The 24548-nt window shown below is 46.0% G+C and overlaps 1 protein-coding gene across 5 annotated transcripts in view; it reads right to left on the bottom strand.

Annotated features, from left to right (window-relative positions):
* Nucleotides 1-14439, bottom strand: part of KIAA1549 (KIAA1549 ortholog) — a 143980-nt gene extending 129541 nt beyond the window's left edge. For 3 of the 5 annotated variants that reach the window (XM_031665128.1, XM_031665130.1, XM_031665132.1), the window contains exon 1: nucleotides 14214-14415. In XM_031665128.1, coding sequence (XP_031520988.1) covers nucleotides 14214-14400 — 187 coding nt within the window. In that variant the 5' untranslated portion in view covers nucleotides 14401-14415. Of the gene's footprint in view, nucleotides 1-14213 lie in introns of all 5 variants that reach the window. The other 2 variants (XM_031665129.1, XM_031665131.1) reach the window with 1 other exon arrangement.
* Nucleotides 14440-24548: the final 10109 nt, after the last annotated feature.

The raw sequence follows: 24548 nt of genomic DNA, 5'->3' as shown, positions 1-24548 counted from the left end.
TGGAGGAAGGCAGAATGCACAGACGAATATGTAGAAGACGATGCTAAGTGTTATGGAGAAAAAAAGCAAGCAGGAGCAGAGGAATTACGGAGGCGGTTGCTAATTTTTTACATCGGGGTTAGGGACGGCCTCTCTGATAACAGGAGATTTGAGCAGAGACCTGAAGGAAGGGGAGTCAACTGTGTCGATCGTACCTGAGATGAGAAAGTTCTAGGCAGAGGGAACAGCAAGTACAAATGATTGCAATGAATGCATATCGTTTTTATAATCAGGAAAAAGCCAGTAAAGATATTGTACTCTCAAAAGGCATTAAGATATTGAAAAGCCCAATTCCAGGGTCTAGGAAAACCATCTAATTTTTCAAATTCCTAAGACTCTATTCAGGCCCAGGCTGAAAACTCCAACCCATTCCTGGAGCCGCCTTCCCCAGCCCAGTCTCCCAGCCCGTCCTCCATCAAACAGCTGTCCAGAAGAAAAAACACTCAACACTGCAAGGATGGTGAGGTGAGGGGAGGTGAGGTGAAGCAGCCCGAGGGTGGAGAGGCCCCGAGATCGTTGCTGGTGCTACAAAGCCAAGGACAACAATCCTGACCACTATCCTGGCTACCAGTGGCTGACCTGCCCCCCAACCTCCATTCAGATCTGGCCTGTGCTGGCCTGCACAGATGCCCCTCCATCCCAGCCTGTCACCTGCCTCCACTGCCAGTTCCCAAAGCAAGCACCTGTCATGTGCTCCTGCTCTGCACCAAGACCACTGAGGCTCCCAGCTCTGAGCAATGTCCACTTCTGCTTCCCTACCAGCTAGTTCCCACTCCACTGGGCATGGATGAAGCTGGAAGTCATTATCCTCAGCAAACTAATGCAAGAACAGAAAACCAAACACCGCATGTTCTCACTTATAAATGGGAGCTAAACAATTAGATCACATGGACACAAGAAAGGGAACAACACACACCGGGCCCTCTCGGTGGGTGGGGTGGGAGGAGGGAGAGTATTAGGAAAAAGAGCTAATGCATGCTGGGCTTAATACCTAGATGACAGGTTGACAGGTGTAGCAAACCACCATGGTACACATCTACCTATGTAACAAACCTGCACATCCTGCACATGTATTCCAGAACTAAAAATAAAAACTAAAAACATAATTGTGGTTAAAAACATAACATAAAATTTACCATCTTGTATTAATGTTAAACGAAATTTTTATTTAAGGCAATTCATTGCAGCAGCGATATATATTTTTAAAACGAAACAAACTAGAGGTCAGATAGTCAACAGAGTTTATTTTTCAACCTATCTAGTACAGCCAAAGTATAAAAAGCCAAAAACCTTGTGCTCCAAAGCCAGACGTAGTGGTTCACGCCTGTAATCCCAGCACTTTGGGAGGCCGAGGCGGGCGGATCACGAGGTCAGGAGATCGAGACCATCATGACTAACACAGTGAAACCCCTTCTCTACTAAAAAATACAAAAAAAAAAAAAAAAAATAGCCAGGAGTGGTGGCGGGCGCCTGTCGTACCAGCTACTCGGGAGGCTGAGAATGGCATGAACCCAGGAGGCAGAGCTTGCAGTGAGCCGAGATCACGTCACTGACCTCCAGCCTGGGCGACAGAGCAAGACTCCATCTCAAAAAAAAAAAAAAAAAAAAAAAAACCTTGTGCTCCAATAATATTTTCTTCTTATTATTTTCTTTAGCATCCTTTTTTTAACTTTATTTCAGGTTTGGGGTATAAGTGAAGGTTTGTTATACAGGTAAACAGGTGCCACAGGGGTTTGCTGTTCATATTATTTCATCACCCAGGTTTTAAGCCCAATACCCAATAGTTATCTTTTCTGCTCCTCTCCCTCCTCCCACCATCCAACTCAAGGAGGCTCCACTGTCTGTTGACTCTTTCTGTGTTCATAAGTTATCATTTAGCTCCCCCAAATTGACCATCATAACCATTTCTAAGTGTACAGTTCCACAGTGTCGAGTATATTCACATTGCTGTGCAACTGATAGCCTCAACTCTTTCATCTTGCAAAGCTGAAACTCTGTCCCCATTAAACAAAAACTTTCCATTCCCCCTCCTCCCAGACCCTTGCCATCCTTCTACTTCCTGTCTCCATGGCTTTGACTACTCTAGGGACCTCATATAAGGGGAATCCTACAGTATTTGTCTTCTCGTGACTGGCTCATCTCACTTGGCATAATGTCTTTGAGGTTCATCCATGTTGCAGCATGTGTCAGAATTTCCTTCCTTTTTAAGGCTGAATAATATTTCACTGAATGGCTAGACCACATTTTTAAAAAATTATTTATTTTCAATTTTGTGGTACATAGTTGGTATATATATTTATGGGTTATATGAGTTTTGTTTTTGTTTGTGTTTTTGTTTTGAGATGGAGTCTCGCTCTGTCTCCCAGTCTGCAGTGCAGTGATGCGATCTCGGCTCACTGCAATCTCTGCCTCTCGGGATCAAGCAATTCTCCTGCCTCAGCCTCCCAAGTAGCTGGGATTACAGGCCTGCACCACCATGCCTGACTAACTTCTGTATTTTTTAGTAGAGACGGGGTTTCACTGTGTTGGCCAGGCTTGTCTCAAACTCCTGACCTCAGGTGATCTGACCACCTCAGCCTCCCAAAGGGCTGGGATTACAGGCGTGAGCCACTGTGCCCAGCCCATGAGATGCTTTTACACAGGTATGCAATGCATAATAATCACATCAAGGTAAATGGCACGTCCACCCCCTCAAGCATTTGTCCTTTGTGTTACAAACAATCCAATTATACTAGCTGTTTTTAAATGTGCAACTAAATTATTTTTGACTATTGTCACCCTGTTGTGCTAGCAAATACTAGGTCTTATTCATTCTTAACTTTCTTTTCCTTTTTTAAAAATTTTCCTTTCCTATATAAAAGCAACTTATTCATTCTATTTTTTGTACCTATTAACCATCCCCACTTCCTTCCAGACCACAGTTTGTTTATTCATTCATCTGTCCACAGACACGTGGGTTGCTTTCGCCTCTGCCTCAGCTTTGACACCCTTTTGCTTCAACTATCTCCAAGCACTTTTGTAATTCTTGGTAGTCAACCACCCTAACACCTGCTAACACCAACTCAGGGAACTCAGGACCGGACTTAAAGGCTTGTGACCATGCTCAGGGCAGGGGCGGTTCTCTGAGCAGCACATCCAACCAGGCACCAGCTCAGCTCTGAACCCGCTACTGCTCCTACCCTCAGTTTTGTCCGATGACTTGAGATCTGGGCTGCATTTTTATGAGCTATGGACTCTCCACTAATTAGAGAACCAAAAATCTTTGAAATACACCCAACTTCAATGAGGAACTGCACAGTTCTGAGCCTCTCAAGCTTTGGCGTGCATACAAGTCACCTGGAGATGCTTTCAAAAAGTCGATGCAGTAGGTCCGGGGTGGGGTCCAACATTCTGCATTTCTGACAAGCTCTCAGGCTATGCTGATGCTGCTGATCTGGGGACCACACTTGGAGCAGCAAGGACCTGGCAACCTCCCGCCTGCTCAGACCTGTCTCCTGGGCTTTGCCCAAGTTCCCCTGGAAGCTGGCTCCATAAGATCATCTGTTTTGCATGTTTGGGGCTTCCCCCTTTGAAAGCTCCCCAACAGTATTTACCCAGTGTTTTAAAGTAGCTCTTCAGACTGTCTGGCTCCACAATTAATCTGAGCACCCAAAACAGTAAGTGAGGAAGGGTTCCTTCCTCAGCCCAAACAAGAGAACAAAGAAGAAAGAAGAACAACGAGAGTTTTCAAGTAACTCCAAAGGATTGGGAACCACCAGGAAACCACCAGGAGCGAGGAGCCTTCCCAGCTGCCCTGCCCTCGACACAACACCCTGGGACCGCTGTGGCCTATCTTCCGCCAAGGCTCTGGGCCACCCAGGCTGCTGGAGGGACAAGCAGAGCATCCGCCTGGACTGCGACCAAGACTGGCCTTCCAACTTCAACTGGGCCCTTGCCACTGCCTGGCAATTCTTTCACTCATCCCTTCTCACTCTCCTCTGGAAGCCAGTTGTGTTTGCTCAAGCTCCCAATCCCCCCACGCTGTCGTCCTCTCTCCAGATCTGCTCGCCTCCCACCCTCCACGAATAGACCTGCACTCCCCCATACATCTCTGTCCCCAGACAAGCCACCTGTTTCTCCTTCTGTTTTCCTCCTCTCTCAAATGAACCCCTCCACTCTTGCCCTAGATCCCATCCCTTCCAAGCCCCCAGGAGCCTTCACTCCTGCCCTCTCTGTCTCCCTTTCCAACCCCACCCTAGATTGGCTTCTTCCTAGTCCTCATCTGCACAGATGGCCTCTACCTTACCACTCCCTCTTCCTACGTTATTTCACTCCTTGCGCACACACAGCACCCTTCATTACGCAGAGGCTGGCCCTCTGAGGGGCTGAGTCCTACCCAGTCAGCGGCTATCTGTCACAACAAAACCCACCCCCTAGGGTTGAGAAATCATCTTGCAGCTGGACCTCAACCTCGAGAGGGCAAAACTCAGCCTCCAAATCACATTACTTCCCTTCTCTTCCTTGAAAGATCTTCTTGGCCCCTTTCAGTACTAATATGTGGAATATTCTGCACCTTCCGTGCTCATTTGCCCACATCCTAGACCCCCAACTCTTGCCCTGTACACCTGCTATCTGAGCGCACAGGCTTTGACTCAGACTTGGAGCATAATGAAAACCATGGGGGCCACTGCAGACAGTCAAGCCAGGAGGAAGTGACGTGACCTGTTCCTAGCAGGCCCTTCCCGCTGAAGGTGGAGGATGAACTGGGGGAAGCGAGAGTAGAAGTGGAGGCCGCGATAGTCACCTAGAGAAAAGAGGATAGGAGCTTGAATGAGGGCGGTGGTGGCAGCGATAGTACAGTGGATAGATTCAAGAGGGACTTCCTCCCCTCCCATGTACAGTCCTCTGGGAACTTTCCTTCCCTCACTGAGGGGCTGGTGCCTGGCTCACAGCCCTTTCTTCCTCTCTCCAGGCAAGTTCAGCATCCACAGAAGTTATTCACCCTAAAGCCTTCCTCCATGTTCCACTTCAACAACTCATTCCCACCGCTACACCCTACTCTGCTCATTACCCAAGACCAAAACTAGAGATGATCCACTTCTGAACCTCGGCACAAGGACACCCAATCCCTCCCGCCCTCTCCCACCTCTCTCCCGCCCTCTCCCACCTCTCTCCCAACACCTGCCTTAGGATCTCAGCTGCACCCCTCCTCCCAGTCCCTTTCCCACTGCTCCATCCACGGTTCACCTCCTTCCTCACCCAGACTAGACCCCATGCTACCTCATCCAGACCACCTCTTGCCAGCTCCTTCAATCCCCTTTGGCTCTTCACACCTGCCCTGTGATTCCCCACCCCTGACTCAGGCCAATGGCTCACCTTTCCCAGACACACTGGAACGTCAAGTGCTAGAGGACAAAAATCACATGGCGGGTTCCCTAACATCACCACAGATACCCCCATTACCTTGGACTTCACTCCCAACCTTCCACCAGTCCCTCCGATTCCTTCTCCCAATATGACTTCTTCCTAACTCTTCTTAGGGTGGTCCCGCCTGCCCACGTGAACTTCCTCACTTTCGGTAAATTAGCCATCAGGTCCTTCCTTCTACTTTCTTAAATTTTCAACCACTGTTTTTGTTTTGTTTTGTTTTGTTTTTTGAGATGGAGTCGTGCTCTGTCACCCAGGCTGCAGTGCAGTGGCGCAATCTCGGTTCGCTGCAACCTCTGCCTCCCAGGTTCAAGCGATTCTTGTGCCTCAGCCTCCAGAGTAGCTGGGATTACAGGTGTGTGCCACCACACCTGGCTAATTTTTGTAATTTTAGTAGCGACAGGGTTTCACCATGTTGGCCAGGCTGGTCTCAAACTCCTGACCTCAAGTGATCCACCTGCCTGGGCCTCCCAAAGTGCTGGGATTACAGGCATGAGCCACTGTGCCCAGCCCAGTCACTGTATTTTTACTGACTCTTGAAACCTACAAACACAATCAAGTCTAAAACATGTTTTTAAAACTTCCACCAACTCTCCTGCCACCATTAAGTTATAGGGAGTAACTCAAACCTCACCAGGCCTAAGAATAACATAAAGAGCTTGTGGAACGTTTCAAAAATAGAAATCCTCGGGCATCACCTGCTTCAGTAGACCTAGCTTGACCATGAGTTGGGTTTTTAACAGGTGATTCTGATCAGTTGGCCCTCATCCCATCCTTCAAGAAACAGCTTGGTAGAATAGCATTTGACATGATGGATCACTCACCTAGATGAAAACCCTCTCCCCGTCTCCCGGCTCTCACAGCACTATTTTGTTATGATGGTCAGTTTCCTTTGTGTGCTCCTCTTTGTCTTCCCCTCTCCTTCATGCTAGTTTCAGGGTTTCTGTCCTTGGCCGCCTTGCCTCCTAACTCTCCATGCTCCCCCCTCATTAGTGTCTTCCATATCTATGACTTCAACTACCATCAAGTGCAACATTTAACAAGCTTTTTTTTTCTTTTAAGTTCTTGCTCTGTCGTCCAGGCTTGAGTGTAATGGCACAATCCAGTTCACTGCAGCCTCAACTTGCTAGGCTCAAGCAATCCTCCTGCCTCAGCCTCCCGAGTAGCTGAGACTACAGGTACATGCCATCATGCCCAGCTAATTTTTGTATTTTTTTGTAGCGACAAGGTCTCACTATGTTGCCCAGGCTGGTCTTAAACTCCTGAGTTCAAGCAATCCTCCTGCCTTGGGCTTCCAAAGTGCTAGGAATACAGCCATGAGCCACTGCACCCAGCCTAACTTTTTTTCTAAGTACTGGATCTGGGATAGATATTAAAAAAAAAAAAAAAAAAGAATGAATGTACAGGTGATAGTCAACACAGTTAACAGCAGTGGAGCATGAGCACTGACAGTCGGAAAGGGAGCTATTCTAATTTTATGAGCAAAGGATCTGAACAGACATTTCTCAAAAGAGACACACAAATGGTCAACAGGTAAAGAAAAATTGCTCAGCATCCCCAATCCTTAGGGAAATGCAAATTAAAACCACAATGAGCTAGCACCTCACACCTGCCAGAATGGTCCTTGCCAAAAAACTAAAGCAGAGTCCTTGAGGCGCCTGCTTTGCTGAGCGTTAACCCTTCAGTCGCTGGATCTCAGTGAGGTGGAAGGTGGCCGTGGTCCTTGGGAGAAGAGTCCTGAAAGACGGCAGGGAGGCTTAGGGTACTTGGGGGTGGGGAGCAAGGAATATTCAGTACAGCAGCTATTTACCAACTGCTACGGTAGTATCTCAGTGGTTTGGTTTTGTTTTTTGAGACAGAGTCTCATTCTGTTGCCCAGGCTGGAGTGCAGTGGTGCGATCTCAGCTCACTGCAACCTCTGCCTCCCAGGTTCAAGCCTCAGCCTCCTGAGTAGCTGGGATGACAGGCACCCACCACCATGCCATGCTATTTTTTTGTGTTTTTAGTAGAGACGAGGTTTCACCATGTTGGCCAGGCTGGTCTCCAACTCCTGGCCTCAAGTGACCCGCCTGCCTCAGCCTCCCAAAGTGCTGGGATTATAGGCGTGAGTCACCGCATCCAGCCTGTATCTTGGTGTTTTAACAACCAAATACTTGCAATGAATGAAAACAGCAGGTCTAGGGGACCATTCTAATCTAGTTGCCTGGTCAAATAAAATATGGCTCTTGCGTACTATTCACACAGACTTAGTCCCAAAAGCAGGTGTCTCTCAACATCTCTGGAGATTTGTATAGCTCCAGAGTTAGTCCAGGCTGACTTAGCCTTCAATGTTCCAACAATACCTATTCCCAGAAGGCTGGAACAGGAGGCACTTTACCTCTTAGCCCAGTGCTTCCCGAACTTCAATTGTGTGTGCAAAATCACCAGGGGGATCTTGTTAAATGCAGACTCTGATTCAGAAGGTCGCGGGTGGGCCCTGAGATTCTGCATTTTCTAACAAGCTACCAGGCAGTGATGATGCTGAGAGTGTGGGGACCACAAGATTAGATTTTCACTAATGAGAAGTAATTGCCTGAAGCTAACAAAGGAGATGGAAAAAAGAAAGAGACAAAGAGAAAGAATAAGAGAAAGCAAAGTATGTGTCCTGAGTGTATGGATGCAAGAGGGAAGAACAAAGGGAATTTTTAAAAAGAAGAGCCATCTGCAATGGTAAGAATGAGCTGCCTTCAGCAGGTCACTGGCCTAGAACATCTACCAGGCAAGGAGAAATGACACTCACAACAACCCAATAGAAAAAGGACAGATGCTGCTTATAAGTAAGTGCATTCCAAGACATCCAAGATGTTGACTTGATATGTAGAAGCTACAGGGAGAAATGAGCTACAAGGAGCTAGAGGGTTAATGAGATTAGCGCTAATCTCATTAACCCTTTCTTACACTGAGGAGGAAACCCAGGACAAGGTAACTTGTCCACAGTCACAAAGTTACGGGCAGAAATGCACACACCCAGGTTTTCTAACTCACCTTTTAACAAATCCTGCTGCCTAACAACAAGAAAAAGAAATCACATTGTGAGCTCCAGATGAAAGGTGGGTGGTCACAACTTGAAAACAAATTAGATCAGTTAGAACAGTGTCTTCTATCTGGGAAAATCAACCTAGTGTAATTATAAAGACAGTAATTAGCTGCCTCTATCATTCAGGGCACTGATAGAAAACCTGTGGCTCCCAGGTCCCTAGTGACTTTTAATAACTCCCTGGCTGGGTTCTGTTTTCAGAATTAAGTGAGGCACTTCCTGACAAGGGCTGCAGCAGCTGTTCCCAAATGGGCAAGAGTGAGCATTGAAAATGCATTCCTCTGCACCCTTTCACTCCCAACCCAAGCAAACACATATAACAAAAAATGGTTATTTTATTTTGAGACGGAGTCTTGCTCTGTCATCCAGGCTGGAGTGCAGTGGCGTGATCTCAGCTCACTGCAACCTCTGCCTCCCAGGTTCAAGAGATTCTCCTGCCTCACCATCCCAAGTAGCTGGGATTACAGGCACCTGCCACCACACCCAGCTAATTTCTGTATTTTTAGTACAGACAGGGTTTCACCATGCTGGCCAGGCTGGTCTCGAACTCCTGACCTCAGGTGATCCACCTGTCTTGGCCTCCCAAAGTGTTGGGATTACAGGCATGAGCCATCTCGCCTGACCTCAACATAACGATTTTACACTGTTCTAACAGTGAAAAGACAATTCCAAGATATTAAATGGTAGTCCCCCTCCTCCAAGTTTTCGTATACCAGAGGACAACTGCGGTTTGAAGATATTTTGAGGTATTCTGAGATACAGCATACTCATGTTTTACTACAGTAGACTTAGAACTGTTCTGTTTTGTTATCATTGGTAATCTCTTACTGTGCCTCATTTTTAAATTAAACTTTATTGCAGATATGTACATACAGGAAAAAACCATGGTATATACAGAGTTCAGGACTACCCAAAGTTTCAGGCATCCGCTGGGGGTCTTGGACCACATCTCTTGCAAATAAGGAAGGACTTCTATATCTTCAAAATACTGTTAATTTTCAGTTACTGGGTTTACAGTATCTGGATCAGTGGTTCCAATGCTCAGTGGCTAAAAATGAGCCGTGAACTTACTAAAATGAAGATTCCCAGGCACTGCCACCAAAGAGTCTAATTTAGAGGTTAAGGGTGAGTCTTAGATATCCAAATTCTTAACAAGCACCCCCACATCCCTACATGATGTTGATGCAGGAGGCCTAGGGGCCACACTTTTGAAACATTTAAGTATTTGTTTATAATATACTAAACTACTCACAAAGCATAAATATTCACCTAGAAATGGCCAATAATAGCACATTAAGATAAAAATTTAACACACCATAAGCATAAATGCAATAAAAAATTATTAAAAGAACAAATGGCAGATCTTGCTAATCAAAATAACCAAAAACTTCTACATTTCAAAATTACATAAAATTTAAAAGAAATTCCTTTGGAAGGGGGAAAACGCAACAAACAGAAGGAAAAACGGTTGCTATCCTTCTGATACATAAAGATTTAAATACATATCTATGCTACAACAGGTAAATAAATAAAAATACAGAGAAAATTCAAACTACATATACAAAATAAAAAATACCCAACTCTAAAGCAGTAAAACCCTGCAGGTTAAAACAATGTATTACAAATTTATTTAACAAGGCTTTTAAAGTAACATTCAATGCCAGTGATGAAGTGAAATACTAATGCAAGTGATAATGGAAGGCCCCTGCGTAAGCTTCAAGGGCTTATGTCAGCGTTATAACTTTCAAAAATTGCTTCATTCAACAATCACATACTGAGTAACTACTAAGTGCCCAGCATTTTGAACAAAACATGCAGAAATCCAGCCTGGTGGGCCTTACATTTTAATCACATTTCCTTAATACCCCTTCCACAAATGTATACTCAAGAAAATACAAACACACAGAAAGAAACATACACAAAGCCTTGGTTCTTTTTTTTTTTTTTTTTTTTGAGACAGAGTCTTGCCCATTGCCCAGGCTGGAGTGCAGTGGCACCATCTCGACTCACTGCAACCTCTGCCTCTCGTGTTCAAGCAATTCTCCTGCCTCAGCCTCCCGAGTAGCTAGGATTACGGGCGCGTGCCACCACGCCTGGCTCATTTTTGTATTTTTATTAGAAGCGGGGTTTCATCATGTTAGCAAGGCTGGTCTCGAGCTCCTGACCTCAGGTGATCTGCCCACCTCAGCTTCCCAAAGTGCTGGGATTACAGGCATGAGCCAGCACGCCCATCAGCATTACTTACAGCAACCCAAAAAATGGAAATAAAAGAACAAATCATTAGGATAGAAAACTGTTTCCAAATAAGACTTAATGAATGGAAAAATGCTTAAATGTAGAGTGGAAATGGTAGTAAATACAATTGTGCATATAATTCTTTTTTTAACATTAACAACAAAAAAAGGACAAAATTACTTAGTGTTACCTATAGGCTGTAAGATTATGGGTGACTGGTTTCTGTACCCTTCAGTAATTTCCAAATTCCCTACAAAGCAATCTATTTCATAATAACTATTACTTTTAAAAAACTTATCTCTGAATAAGGTGAAGAAACGGGGCATGATTCTTTGTTTTTATATTGTGGATGGCTAATTACTTAAGAGCAATGCGTTCAAAAGTAAGTCCAAAGTATTACAAGTTGTTTCCACAACAGTCAATGGTTAAGACCAAACTAGTAAAGCTTTTTAAGACCAATCCAGATGTCCATCAATGATAGACTGGACTAACAAAATGTGGCACATATACACCATGGAATACTACGCAGCCATAAAAAAGGATGAGTTCATGTCCTTTGTAGGGACATGGATGCAGCAGGAAACCATCATTCTGAGCAAACTATTGCAAGGACAGAAAACCAAACACGGCATGTTCTCACTCATAGGTGGGAACTGAGCAATGAGATCACTTGGACACAGGGTGGTGAACATCACACACCAGGGCCTGTCGTGGGGTTGGGGGAAGCGGGAGGGATAGCATTAGGAGATATACCTAATGTAAATGATGAGTTAATGGGTGCAGCACACCAACATGGCCCATGTATACATATGTAACAAACCTGCACGCTGTGCACATGTACCCTAGAACTTTAAGTATAATAATAATAAAAAATAAAAATAAAAAAACAAAAACACAATCAAAATGCTGAATGAAATAGAAATAGACAAGAAATCGATACAACATAGAGATTTAACCAAAGACTGTAATAAGGAGGCCACCTGGAAGGTGGACTCTACTGAACAAAAGTTAGTAAGAGAAGCCGGCTGAAGGAGATAGCTAGCTTTCAGCCAGCCACGGAAGGGAATGCTGCCTCACGGAGGAAATCCAAAACAGGGCTAAGCCATGCCATTTTCTGACTAGCACTGCTTATTCCTTAGAAAGAGAACCAACCACCATAGCACTGTTCAGCAAAGCTTTCTTATCTTCCAAATCTCCTGGGACGGGGAGGGTGGCCCAAGCAACTGCAATGCACCCTCTTCCCAGGATCCACAGCACCACCTAGGCGCCCTACACACACCCTAGCTACATCAGGAAGCCACGCTCCACCGAGATGGTTCCTCACAGTCTTCAAGAAGTAGATGGGCTCACCCCCAGCAGGTCATCCATGAGGAATCCTGCCTTTCCTGTCCGGGAATGGTCTGTGCAAGGATTTGTACTTCCTTCACTGCTCTGTGTTTCCAGCTGGATCCTGGAGCACAGGAGCCCACTTCTTAGTTCCTAGTCTATGAGCCTGGCAGCGGCTGAAGCCAATATACAAACTAGTGAAAGGATGAAGTCTCTGTTTCCATGATGTCAGCTCTAGAATGGAAATATAATTAATTTCATGTCTCCAGGTTGAATATTTGTATTGGGGTAGAGCGGAAGCAGGAAAGGACTTCTAAAGAAGAGAAAGGGGTGGGCAGTACAAACAGCTCCACTATTTATTTTAAAGTTACCAGAAGAAGCACTTATATTCTCCACAACCTCTGCAGTATACCCAGATGGCCACATTCATATGGGGAAGCCATCAGGCACAGAAGGGAAGCGTGTCATAGATTCTGAAACCAAACCAACCTAAACTCAAAGCCTTAGTTTCCCCATCTGTAAAATGGGGATAACTATGCCTAACTCACAACGTGATTGGATCATGTATATAAAATTCAACACCTGGCACACAAAAAAGCACTCAGGAGATGGAAACCATTTATCTGCTGTGTCCTATGACAGATGAATCCACAAGTATCAGATGGGCTCTCTTTGTTGACTCAAGCCAAGAGACCCTTCACAATCATCTCCTCTCCTCTGGATACACAGGGCTGGAACTCGCAGGAGCAGGACTGAGACAGTAGGTTCTAGGTTACAGTAAGGAGTTTGCACTAGCTGTATACTGCCTAAAAGAGACTCATTCTGTCACCCCAACCCCGGTTCCACCCAGCTATGGGAAATCTCTGCAGAGGCTTCAGGTGTGGATATGTCTATGGGCCAAGAGCGGGTGTCGGGGGCGGGGAAAGTGATGACTGTGACCTTGAGCAAGGCGCTTCTCTGCCTTAGTTTCCTCTCTGGTAAGCAGAGTGGCACCGTTCCATGATCCCTGAAGTCCTCCCTGTGCTTCTATTGTACCATCCCCTTTAGGGCACTGGTTATAATTCTCACAGGTCCAAGGGATACCTTCAAATGTGTTCCAATTCCTCCCAGCCACTGAGCAGCCCTTTGGCCCTGCTCCCACGAGAAGGGAGGATTCGGAGCAGCGTTCACGGCTTTCTGTTTTTTGTTCTGTGTGCAGCAGCTCTCTACCCCGAGCTGCTCCTTCCACCTTTCCTTTTCCGCCTCGAAGTGGTCAAGTGCCTGTGCTGGGGCAATCGCTGGCCTGCAGTGTCAGCTCAGAGACGGTTTCCAGACCATCCTGTGTACAGGCTCAGGGTGGACAAATAAACATTTTGGAGAAGCAATAGGAATTAAATCATTTCTTCCAAAACAAAACCCTCATGCTTCTTCATAAATCATGCCTCTTCATTCCATACTGATGAACAGTCACTAAACTGCATCTGTTATAAAAACAGCCCTTACTCCTTTCAAGCCCTGACACTTAAAAATCAAAATATTTTCACACTCCATTGTACTAATAATGCCTTGCAGAAGTAATACCAATAGCTATTTCCCTGGAAAGATCCGTGGCCAGGGCGCTTTCCAAGAGGTTTTCTTTGAATGTTCTTTGTGTCCTGCTGCACGGGGGGACACGGCCGGCCTGCCCGCATCTGGGGGACGCTGGGCTTGTCCCGGTAATGCAATACTCTTCTAAAGCACACCCCGAATGCACCCCTTCGCCCCGACAATAAAGTATCTCAAAACATTCCATATGCCACATCATATAGCCTTGACAAAAAAGCACTCCGGTGCCTGCATTCTGCAGGAAACACCAGGCACATTCTGAGATAAAGCCACCAGACCCGCTTCGGGCTCCATGGACAAGAGAATAGCTTTGCAGACCCCTTAGCAAGACCGGCCAGAAGCCGCTCGCTTGTTCGTTTTAATTATTTATTTCCCCCGTGCCTTTATTTGCTGGGCCCCAGAAGAATGGCAAAGCATCTTCCAGAAAGGACGGCGAGGGAGCTGGAGAATAAAAGAGGATGGGCGGGGAAAGTCGGGGTTTTGAAAACAGCAGCGATAAAGGCAGGCGGGGTCGCGGCCGCGTCCCGAGGGTCTCGGCGGGGCTTACCTGGGGCGCACGAGGCCGGCCGGGCCAGCAGCAGTAACCAGAGGCCGGGGAGCAGCAGCCCCGGGCGGCGGCGGCGGGCGCGGCGGGCGGAAGGCCCTCGGCCGCTCGGCCCCGGGGCCAGCGCGACCCCGGCGCGGGGCTTCCCCTCCATGGCCGCGCCTCGGCGTCGGCGCCGCGCCCCCGGCATTCCCGGCCGGCGCCCGGCCCGGCCTCGCTGGCTCAGCGGCTCTCCCAGGTCCGGGAGGGGCGGCCGCTGCGGCTGCGGCTGGGACGGGGCGCCGCGCACCGGCGCGGAGGGAGGCCGGCGAGGCGGGGGCGGGCCGGGCCGGAACCGCGGACAGGGGCGCCAGCCGCACGCCCGCCTCGCCGCTCCGCCCCCTTCGGAGCCTCGGAGCTGCTGCCCGGCAACGCGCGGGCCCGGGCGCGGGGCGGCGAGCACCCCCTCCCGGCCGGCTGGGCGCCTGCCTGCCTGCTTGCCGGCGGGGCGACCGGGGCAGCGTGCGCTGGGCTCGGCGCGGCAGGGGCGGCGAGGCGGTGCGGCCCAGCCCTCTCCTAGGACCCGCCTCCCGCGCTGGGAGCACGAGGGGCTCTGGGGGCCTGGGCCCGGAGGTGCCGCCCTGACCCGCACCCAACCCCGGGTCCCGCCGCGCGTTCCCCAGGGCGCCCGGAGGCGGGTAGGCCGGCAAGCCCGGGGAGGGGGCCTCTCGCCGCCCTCGCTCCTCCTCTCCCGCCGACTCCGTGCGGGCAGCAGGTGTGTGGGGCGCCGCGCTCTCAGGACAGCCTCGGGGCCAAGGAGGGGACAAAGCCAGGCAAAGTCGGGCTCCTGCGGTAGAGCCCAGCGTGCAAGGCAGGGGCGAGCAGAGCGCACGCAGCTCTCTGCCGCCTTCCTGCCTTAAGAAGGTGCCGCCACCGCTGCGGGTCTTCGGGAAGCGACCCTGCCCTCAGGGCCTGGGAGGCCCTCGGGACCCTGCACTTAGCAGGCCTTGAGCAGGCGGCTGCTGAAGCGAATGGGCGTGGAGCTGCGGAAACCCGCGTGGCCAGGCCGTTTTAGGGAAAGGAGCGCTCCTGAAAGGTGGAGAGAATGGCCAGAGAGCGTTTGAGGGTTGGATTCCCCGGGGGCAATGAGGAACGGGAAGAAGGGAGTTGACATCTGTCAGGTACCTACTGTGTGCCAGGCACGTCACTCTGAAGATGCCCCGTGGCTTCAGGGTCTAGGGAGGAGGAATTGGGGGTTTTGAATCATTGCATCCCGCTGGCATTCTTGCACCAAGCAGATATTAACGGTGTGTATGTGGGACACTATCTTATTGTCCAAAAAAACTATGGCAGACAGCGGAAAATGTGAATCATTACACTGACCGAGGGATCCTGGTGGCTATTCAGTCGGGTTCCCCTGCCAGGCCCAGCCCTTGAAGGAGCTACCCAGCCTTGCAGCTCCAACTCGTCTGGACTCCTTGCCCTTGGCGAATAGTTCTTCCTAAGAATAGGACAGGGGCACTCTTCTGTAAGTACCCACCTGGTCCTTACAGGTGGGAACTTGAAACCTGGTAGTTTCAAGGAAAATGAGAATAAAGGTTAAAAATAGCTTTTGTTGATGTTCCTGGTATTTTTACACGTTATTATGACACCCCCCCCCCCCCCAATCACACAGCCCCAATGTTTATTACAGTAACTGCTCCTGTCTCCCAAAGAGAGGTCTACCTGCGCACCCAGGTAAGTACCTAAGAGAGACTGCCCAGATATGTCTGGTCCCAGGACACCATCGCCATAGATCTGGGACCTCTTGTTCACACACTTCTCTTTGTTCTCTGAACTCTATATAACAGCACATTTGACTGCAAACCACTGCCTTATGCAACTCTTGAATGGTCTTGTCCTGTTGTGTTATCTTTTATGAATTTATGCTTTGCACACACATCCCCCACCCCACCTCCAATAAATTAATATGAAGTTCGAATATGGTGCTATCCTGCTTAGGATTTCTCATAGCCCCAGTAAGCCCTCAGCAGACACTCGTCGGTTCGAGCCAGAGCATGCATTCCCCCAGTGAAGAGGTTCCATCTTCCGATTTGGCCGCAGCCTCCTGCAAGCTGCCATCTGCACTAGACCCATTGGTATCAGAGAAAAAAGGCTCCCTCGGCCATGTGCGGTGGCTCACACCTGTAATCCCAGCACTTTGGGAGGCCAAGGCAGGCAGATCACCTGAGCTCAGAAGTTCAAGACCAGCCTGGCCAACATGGCGAACCCCGTCTCTACTAAAAATACAAAAAAATTTACCCGGGCATGGTGGCACGTGCCTGTAATCCTAGCTACTCAGGAGGCTGAGGCAGGAGGATCACTTGAACCCCGTAGGTGGAGGTTACAGTAAGCCGAGATCACGCCACTGCACTCCAGCCTGATGCCAGAGCAAGACTCCATCTCAAAAAAAAAAAAAAAATTAGAAGAAGAAAAGAAAGAAAGGAGGCTCCCTCTCTATTCTCTGCCAACTCAGAGACAATAAAGTGTTTGCCCTGCCATTAAGAGATTGACATCAGTTGGAAGTAAAAATAAAAATTGGAACTTTGAGATAATAGAAATGACTCGTGGACACCACCTCTCTAAGGAAAGTGAGGTCCCTAGGGTCCCTTAGTCTCCCAGCTCTGAAGGCATAAAGCAAAATCTTACCTCTGTTGGGATTTAAGGCATTCTGCCTCCGTGTCTGGGAAAATGTCTCTAAGGCTCTGACAGTCCAGCTGGTAGGTGGTGTGACTTTGCAGACCCAGAGGGGATGAGTGGTCCTTGGAGGTAGGGGAGTGTGTGCATATGTGTGTGTGTGTGCAAGATTTAGAAGTCAATTTTAGAGATTATCTCATCCAATTCTCATAGATAAAGAAACAAGCCAGAGAAATTAGTTTATTTCCATAAGACTCACCTCAAACTGGAATTGTCATCTCCAGTTAAACCACACACCCTCCAGGGGAGGGGGAAAATGAGTCTGGGTCCTCAGTAGGCTTACAGTCTGGTTTGGGGACAAGGAGAGGTAGGCTCAGTACTATCCTTAGACCTAGGCAAAGCGGGCCCTACTCTGGCCTTTTCCAACTGCACCTCTGTCCTCAGGACAGAGCCTGTGAAGCCCAGGAAGCACTCTCACCAGCAGACCATCTTCCCATGCTCAGGTGCCCAGGACCCCAGAATCCTGCCCATTTCACCCCAGGCTCATCTTCAGGCCTATGTGGCCTCTTCCTCAAGTCTGTTCTCCCAAGGCTGCACCAAGGGTGTGTCTGGTCCCAAGGGGTAGTTGTTTGCTGGGGAGTGGCAAAACTTATGTAGGGGAGGTCTCTAAAGATGTGCACATGAAGTGTATAGGAATGAAGCAAAGGACCAAGGGTGGGAAGAGAAGATCGGGCACATGCCATATTCACATGGCAACCTGGCTGCGATGTTCTGCTCACAACTGCAGGAAGTCTGCGAATCCTGCCTGTGAACCGGCCTAACCATTCTGAAGCCATATATTTGTTAATGTAGAACAGACATATTTAATAGTTCACTTGCTTGGCATGTAACTTGCTGATGAAAATATGGTAATCAAGTCAAAATGGCCAAAATGGCCAAATGTGAAATGGGTTGTGTGAGCCCCTATTTGCACTCTTGACCTGGGCTCCTCAATTATTAGGGGTGGGTCTGGAAAAGGATGGGACAGAGGGACTGAAGTTAGAGGATGGCTGGAAGTCAGTAGAGGGTAGTGTGAGAGTCCTGGATAGGAATCAGGACAGCTGAGTTCTGTGCTCTGCTTTGTCACAGAAAAGTTTATGAACTTGAACAAAATGCTGTACTCTGCTCTCAAACCTCAAATGTTCTTATCTGATGACGGGCTTCACGTGCCTACCTTGCTTAGCTGAGGGTTCTTAAGAGAATTATACAAAATAAGCTGAATGTTCACAAAGATCATTCATTAAATTCAATGATTATTTTTTGAGCATGTACCATATGCCAGGCACTGCAGTGGGCACTGGAGGTATAACAGTGAACAAAACAAAGGCCCTTCCTCCTGGAACTTATGTTCTAGTGAGAGGAGACAGGCAACCAGTGAGTGAGCATTCAGCTGATGACAGCAATTTGCAGAATAACAAAGATGGAAAAGGAGTGAGGGAAGGGTCAGTGTTACCGTATTAAATAGAATAGTCAGGGATGATCACTCTACTAAGGTGACATTGGGCCATGGAGATAGCTGGGGAAGAGCGTGTCAGGCAGAGGGAACAACTGTGCAAAGTGGAGAAGTAGCCAGAATAAACATTCAAAAAAGATTTACTGAGTCCCTACTTAGTAAGTGCTCCATAGAGTCATGTGCTAAATGGTCAGTAAGATTAATTAGGCCGGGTACAGTGGCTCACGTCTGTAATTCCAGCATTTTGGGAGGCTGAGGCAGGTGGATTGCTTGAGCCCAGGAATTTGAGACCAGCCTGAACAACATGGTGAGACTCCCATCTCCATGAAGAAATCCAAAACATGAGCTGGGCATGGTGGTGTGCACCTGTAGTCCCAGCCACTCTAGAGGCTGAGGTGGGAGGATCGCCTGAGTCTGAGGAGGTCGAGGCTGCAGTGAGCCGTGTTCATGCCGTGCACTTCAGCCTGGGCGACAGAGCTAGAACCTGCTTAAAAAAAAAAAAAAAAAAAAAAAAATTAAGTATCTACAGTTTTTTCAAGGAGCTCACAGTCTTATGGGAAAAAAAATTTTTTAAACCTATATATTACAAAGCAGAACATGACAAATGTCCGAAGGAAGTTATAAAAAATAATTCAAAGAAGGAGAAATCATATTTGGCACAAGAGATCAAGCAAAGCTTCAGTGTAGTGTTGCATCGAAGCTGGGTGTTAAGAGGCCCTAAAAAATGAAGAGGACATGGACAGCTAAAGAGAACAGGACAGGTGTTCCAGGTGGAGGGAACAAACAGTACAAAAATATAAAGGCAGGAATGCATGAAATGTATCTAGCTGATGGCCAGATCAGCTACAGCAGTGGTTCACAATGCTGACTGCAAATTAAAATCACCTGGACACCACAAACAAAACACAACAGAACACCCCCAGGCCACACTTCAGACCAATAAAATCCAAATGTCTATAGACAAGGCTTGGACAGCCCAGTCTTTTAAAATCTTCCCAGAATTCCAATGTGTAAGAACCACTGAGCTAGAAGTCTCAGAGTCAGGCTTTATAATCACTTACTAAATGTAGTAAGACATACCGGACCTAGAGAGGTGCAGCAGAGAAGAGAGAAAAGGGTAGCTGACATAGAACAAGGAGAGCTTAAAGATCTGGCTGAAGGGATTGGACTTAATTTTGTAGGTGATGGTAGATCACATTAAAGATTTGTTGAGATATTATTAGAACTAAGCACAAGAAGGATTACTCTATTAACATTATATAAGATGATTTGGAAAGAGAAAAGACTAAAAATGAGGAGATCAATTAGAATAATTTTTTTTTAGATGGAGTCTAGCTCTGTCACCAGGCTGGAATGCAGTGGCGCAATCTCCGCTTGCTGCAACCTGCACCTCCTGGGTTCAAGCAATTCTCCTGCCTCAGCCTCCCGAGTAGCTGGGACTACACGCGCACACCACCATGCCCAGCTAATTTTTTTGTATTTTTAGTAGAGGCGGGTTTTCACCATGTTGGACAGGCTAGCCTCAATCTCTTGACCTCGTGATCCACCCGACTCAGCCTCCTAAAGTGCTGGGATTACAGGCCTGAGCCATGGCACCTGGCCAGAACAAGATCTTAATGCTACATGCGTTATATCAAGGATCAAAGCACTTTTCACCATCAAATAGACAAAGCTTTTAAAATTTTGATTATATTCATTTGTGCAAGAGTATAGCGAAATAGGCACTCTCAAATTCTACTGGTATAGACATTTTGGAGGATAATTTGACCTTATCTATTAAAATGTAAAATCAGCTTACTTCCTTTTCCTTTTTTATTTTTTCAAGTCAAGTTTAATTCAGCCAGGCAAATTTCATCAGGTAATTTAATCAGAAAAAATTCACCTTTTTTGGCTAGGCACCGTGACTCACACCTGTAATCCCAGCACTTTGGGAGGCCAAGGTGGGTGGATGACAAGGGCAGGAGTTTGAGACCAGCCTGACCAACATGGCAAAACCCTGTCGCTACTAAAAATACAAATATTAGCCGGGTGTGGTGGTGCACGCATGCCTATAATCCCAACTACTCGGGAGGCTGAGGCAGGAAAAATAGCCTGAACCCGGGAGGCAGAGGTTGCAGTGAGCAGAGATTGCACCATTTCACTCCAGCCTGGTGACAGAGCAAGACTTTGTCTCAAAAAAAAAAAAAAAAAGTTCACCTTTTTTTTTTTCAGGTTTTTAAAGTAATCTTTATTTTTTAAAAGTTAATATGTACAATTTAGGAAACTGAAAAACACAAGAAGCAAAGAACAAAGCCATCCACAATCATAAGCAGTTTACAGTTTGATGAAAATTCACCTTTTAAAAGTGTTCAGTGAGTTTCAACAATTCTATGAAATCCTATAACCACCACCACATTCAAGGTATAGAACATTTACATTGCCCTTAAAGTTCCCTTGTGTCAGCTTGCAGTCTATCCCCTACCCTCCCCATGACAGCCACTGATCTGATTTCTGTTTCTACAGCTTTGCCTTTTCCAGCATTTGATATAAATGGAATTATATAGTATGTAGCATTTTGTGTCTGGTTTCTTTTACTTAGCATAATGTCTGAGATTCATCCAAGTTGTTGCATGCATCAGTAACTTGTTCCTTTCTATTGCTTAGTAGTATTCCATTGAATGGATATACCACAATTTGTCCAGTCACCAACTGATGAACATTTGGATTGTTTCCAGGTTTTTGGTCATTATGAATAATGCTGCTAAAAACATTTGTTTTCAGGTATTTTGTGTGAACATATTTTTTCATTTCTCTTGGGTAAATACCTAGGAGTAGATCTGCTAAGTCGTGTGATAAATGTAAATTTAACTGGGTGGCGTGATAAATGTAAATTTAAACTGCCCAACTGTCTTCCAAGGTGGGATATATTTTAGATCCCCACCAGCGATGTATGAAAGTTCTAGTTGTTCCATACCTTTGTTAGCATTTGGTTTTGTCAGCCTTTTTAGTTTGAACCATTCTAGCAAGTTTCTAATGATATCTCATTGTGCACTTAATCTGCCTTGTCCTCATGACTAATGATATTGAACACTCTCCATGTGTTTATTTGCCATCAATTTGTCTTCTTTGGTGGCATGTCTGTTCAAATATTTTATTCTTTTTACAAATGGATTGTCTTCATGTTACCAAATTGTATATTTACATATTTTAAATACAAATCTTTTATCCAATGTGTGTTTTGCAAATGTTTTCTCCTAGTCCATAACTTTTCTTTTCATTCTCTTAATGGCATATTTCAAAGAGCAGAGGTTTTTAACTTTGGTGAAATACACTTTTTTATTACTTTTTTCTTTTTTGGTTCATCTTTTGTGTCCTAAAAAATATTTGCCTAGTTCAAAGTCACAAATATTTTCTCCCATGTTTCTATCTGGAAACTTAATGTTTTACCTCTTATGTTTCAGCCTATGATCCATTTGAGTCAACTTTTATATATTTTGTGAGATTAAAGGGTTGAAGTTAATTTTGTGTGTCTGATGTCTAGTTGTTATAGCACCATTTGTTGCAGATTATCCTTTTGCCATTGAATTGACTTTATACTTTCTCAAAATTAATTGACTATGTATGCGTGGATTTATTTCTAGACTTTGTATTCTCTTCCATGGAAGACTCACATATTACATGGGGATGGGGGCGTAAGATACTGTATAATATAATCCCACTAATGCAAAAAAAAGTGTGATTGTGATTGTAAATCCACTTTTTAAAAAAGTATAAGTGTAAACAGTCGTTGCTACTGGGAAAGGAAATCAAGTTTGGAGAGGAGTTGGGGAGTGAATGTATGAAGAGGAAAATTCACTTTTTACTCCATATAATCATACACCTGATCACAATATTACATGTGATTAATACACATCATATCATCTGAACTTTTTCTTTATTTTTCATTTATTTAACTCCACTCCTGTGCCAGATAAGATATCATTTGAATTTTTGACACCAGCATATACTGCTTTTGTATTTCAAAATTTTTCTAAATAAAAACTTTGTGGGTTTGAATGGAAATTAGAAAATGATGAGACACATTCTGAACGCTAAATCAGTTGGCGGGATACGAGGAGAGGAAAGAATGAAAGATGATTCAGAGGTTTTGGACCATCTGTGGAAGGATAGGAAAAAAAGGAATTCAGCTGGAAAGCCTGGGTTAGAAGCAAAGATGGAGGGTTGGGTCCTGGGTGTGTTGGCTGTGAAGTGCTGGACCAGTACCAGGGAGCTGTGCTGACGCCAGCGACGGTGAAGGTGAGCTGAGGGCTTGGGAGATGTGACTGCAGATATGGAATCATTCGCACAGCATCATTAGCTAAAGATGAGAGTGTAAATGACTGCCTAGAAAGAGAGGGGAGAAGGCAAGAAAAGAGGGCCAAGGAGAGCCCTGGAGAAAGACCTTCGTTTTGGAAAGGCTAAAGAGGAGTCTGTCAAAAAGGCAGAGAAAGATCTAGAAAGAAAGCAGAGACATACAATGGAAATGTGGTGTCACCAACAGCCTGGGAAAGAAGTTTTAAAATAAAGAGGACAGTCAATGTCAAGGACAACAAAACTGAGAAGACCTCTTTGGACTTGCAGATGCAGTTGTTAAAAAGAGACTTTCCTTCTGTGCCTGGTTCATTTTGTCCTCCAGGTTCATCCATGCGGTCTCAAATGACAAGATTTCCTTCTTTTTTTAAGGCTGAATAGTATTCCATTGTGTCTATATACACCACATTCTCTTTATCCATTCATCCCACGATGGACATATAAATTGATTCCGTATCTTGGCTTTTGTGAATAAGCTGCAATGAACATGAGGGTGCAAATACCTCTTCAACTCATTTCATTTCCTCTGAACATATACCCAGTAGTGGGGTTGCTGGATCATAGGATAGTTTTACTTCGAATTTTTTGAGGACCCTCCATATTGTGTTGAAGTGAAGGGGTGGCAGGGGAGGAGAGGCAAACAAAAAGGGACAAAAGAATGAGTGGGTTAGGAAGTAGTGAAGGCCACAGAGGATGGCAGGTAACAAGGTTGAGATATTTTTTAGGATAGGTAAGACTGAACATCCTTGTAGATTTAAGAGGTGTCCAAAGACAATGAGAGAATAAGATGCAAGAGAGGGATCATCGATAGAGCAAATTCTCAGAGCTAAGAGCAGATGGAATCAACAGCAACAGGTCATTCTTTTGAAATGGCAGCTTCGGCCAGGTGCTGTGGCTCACACCTGTAATCCCAGTACTTTGGAAGGCCGAGACAGGCGGATCACGAAGTCAGGAGATCGAGACCATCCTGGCCAACATGGTGAAACCCTGTCTCTACTAAAAATACAAAAATTAGCCGGGTGTGGTGGCGGGCCCCAGTAGTCCCAGCTATACTCGGGAGGCTGAGGCAGGAGAATTGTTTGAACCCAGGAGGCGGAGCTTGCAGTGAGCCGAGACCGTACCACTGAGCTCCAGCCTGGCAACAGAAAGAGACTCCATCTCAAAAGAAAAAAAAAAAAGATATGGCAGCTTCAGCAGCCCAATGTCCAGTGTCAGGAGAGTGGCTTGATGGCTTGATAAAATCACAGTGCAGTAACAAGTGGGAATGTTATACTTCTGTGACAAAACACAGGAAGTGTTTGGGTTATAATGTTAACTGGAGGAAAAAAAAACAAATATAAAATGGTTTATGAGCTAATAGAAAACAATATGTAGGACTGAGAAATAACTGCGCAGTACTTAAACTTGTGGTATTAAGATAATGGGATTGTGGGCATTCATTCTCTCCTTTGATGATGATATTATATTTGTCTTTTCAATAGAAAATGTTTAGAAGAACGAACAATCTTCTTCCAAAAGAAGAGAGAAAGGACAGATTAATCAAGGTAAAGTCCTTAAGTGGTCTCTAAAATGATTTCTTCCTTTTCAACATCAATGTCTCAATGTCAGATGGCAGAATTTGGACTAAAACACAAAAATCCTAAAGAGGAAAAGATAGCATGAGCTAGAGTACGTATGGAAGGTTTCACAGAGTACATGCGGCTTAACCTGGGTCTTGAACAATGAGAACAATGGGTAGCATTTGTTAAAGGAAGGAAAAAGAAAAGGGAGAGGAGGGGGTATTATAGAGGAAAGCAAAGGCAAGAAGGCAGAAATGGACAGAATGTGACCTCGGACAGGGCTGCTTAACTAGAGGAAAAGTT

This window comes from Papio anubis, chromosome 4, assembly GCF_008728515.1.
Source record: "Papio anubis isolate 15944 chromosome 4, Panubis1.0, whole genome shotgun sequence".
Lineage (NCBI taxonomy): Eukaryota > Metazoa > Chordata > Mammalia > Primates > Cercopithecidae > Papio > Papio anubis.
This window is presented reverse-complemented; position numbering and strand designations above follow the sequence as displayed.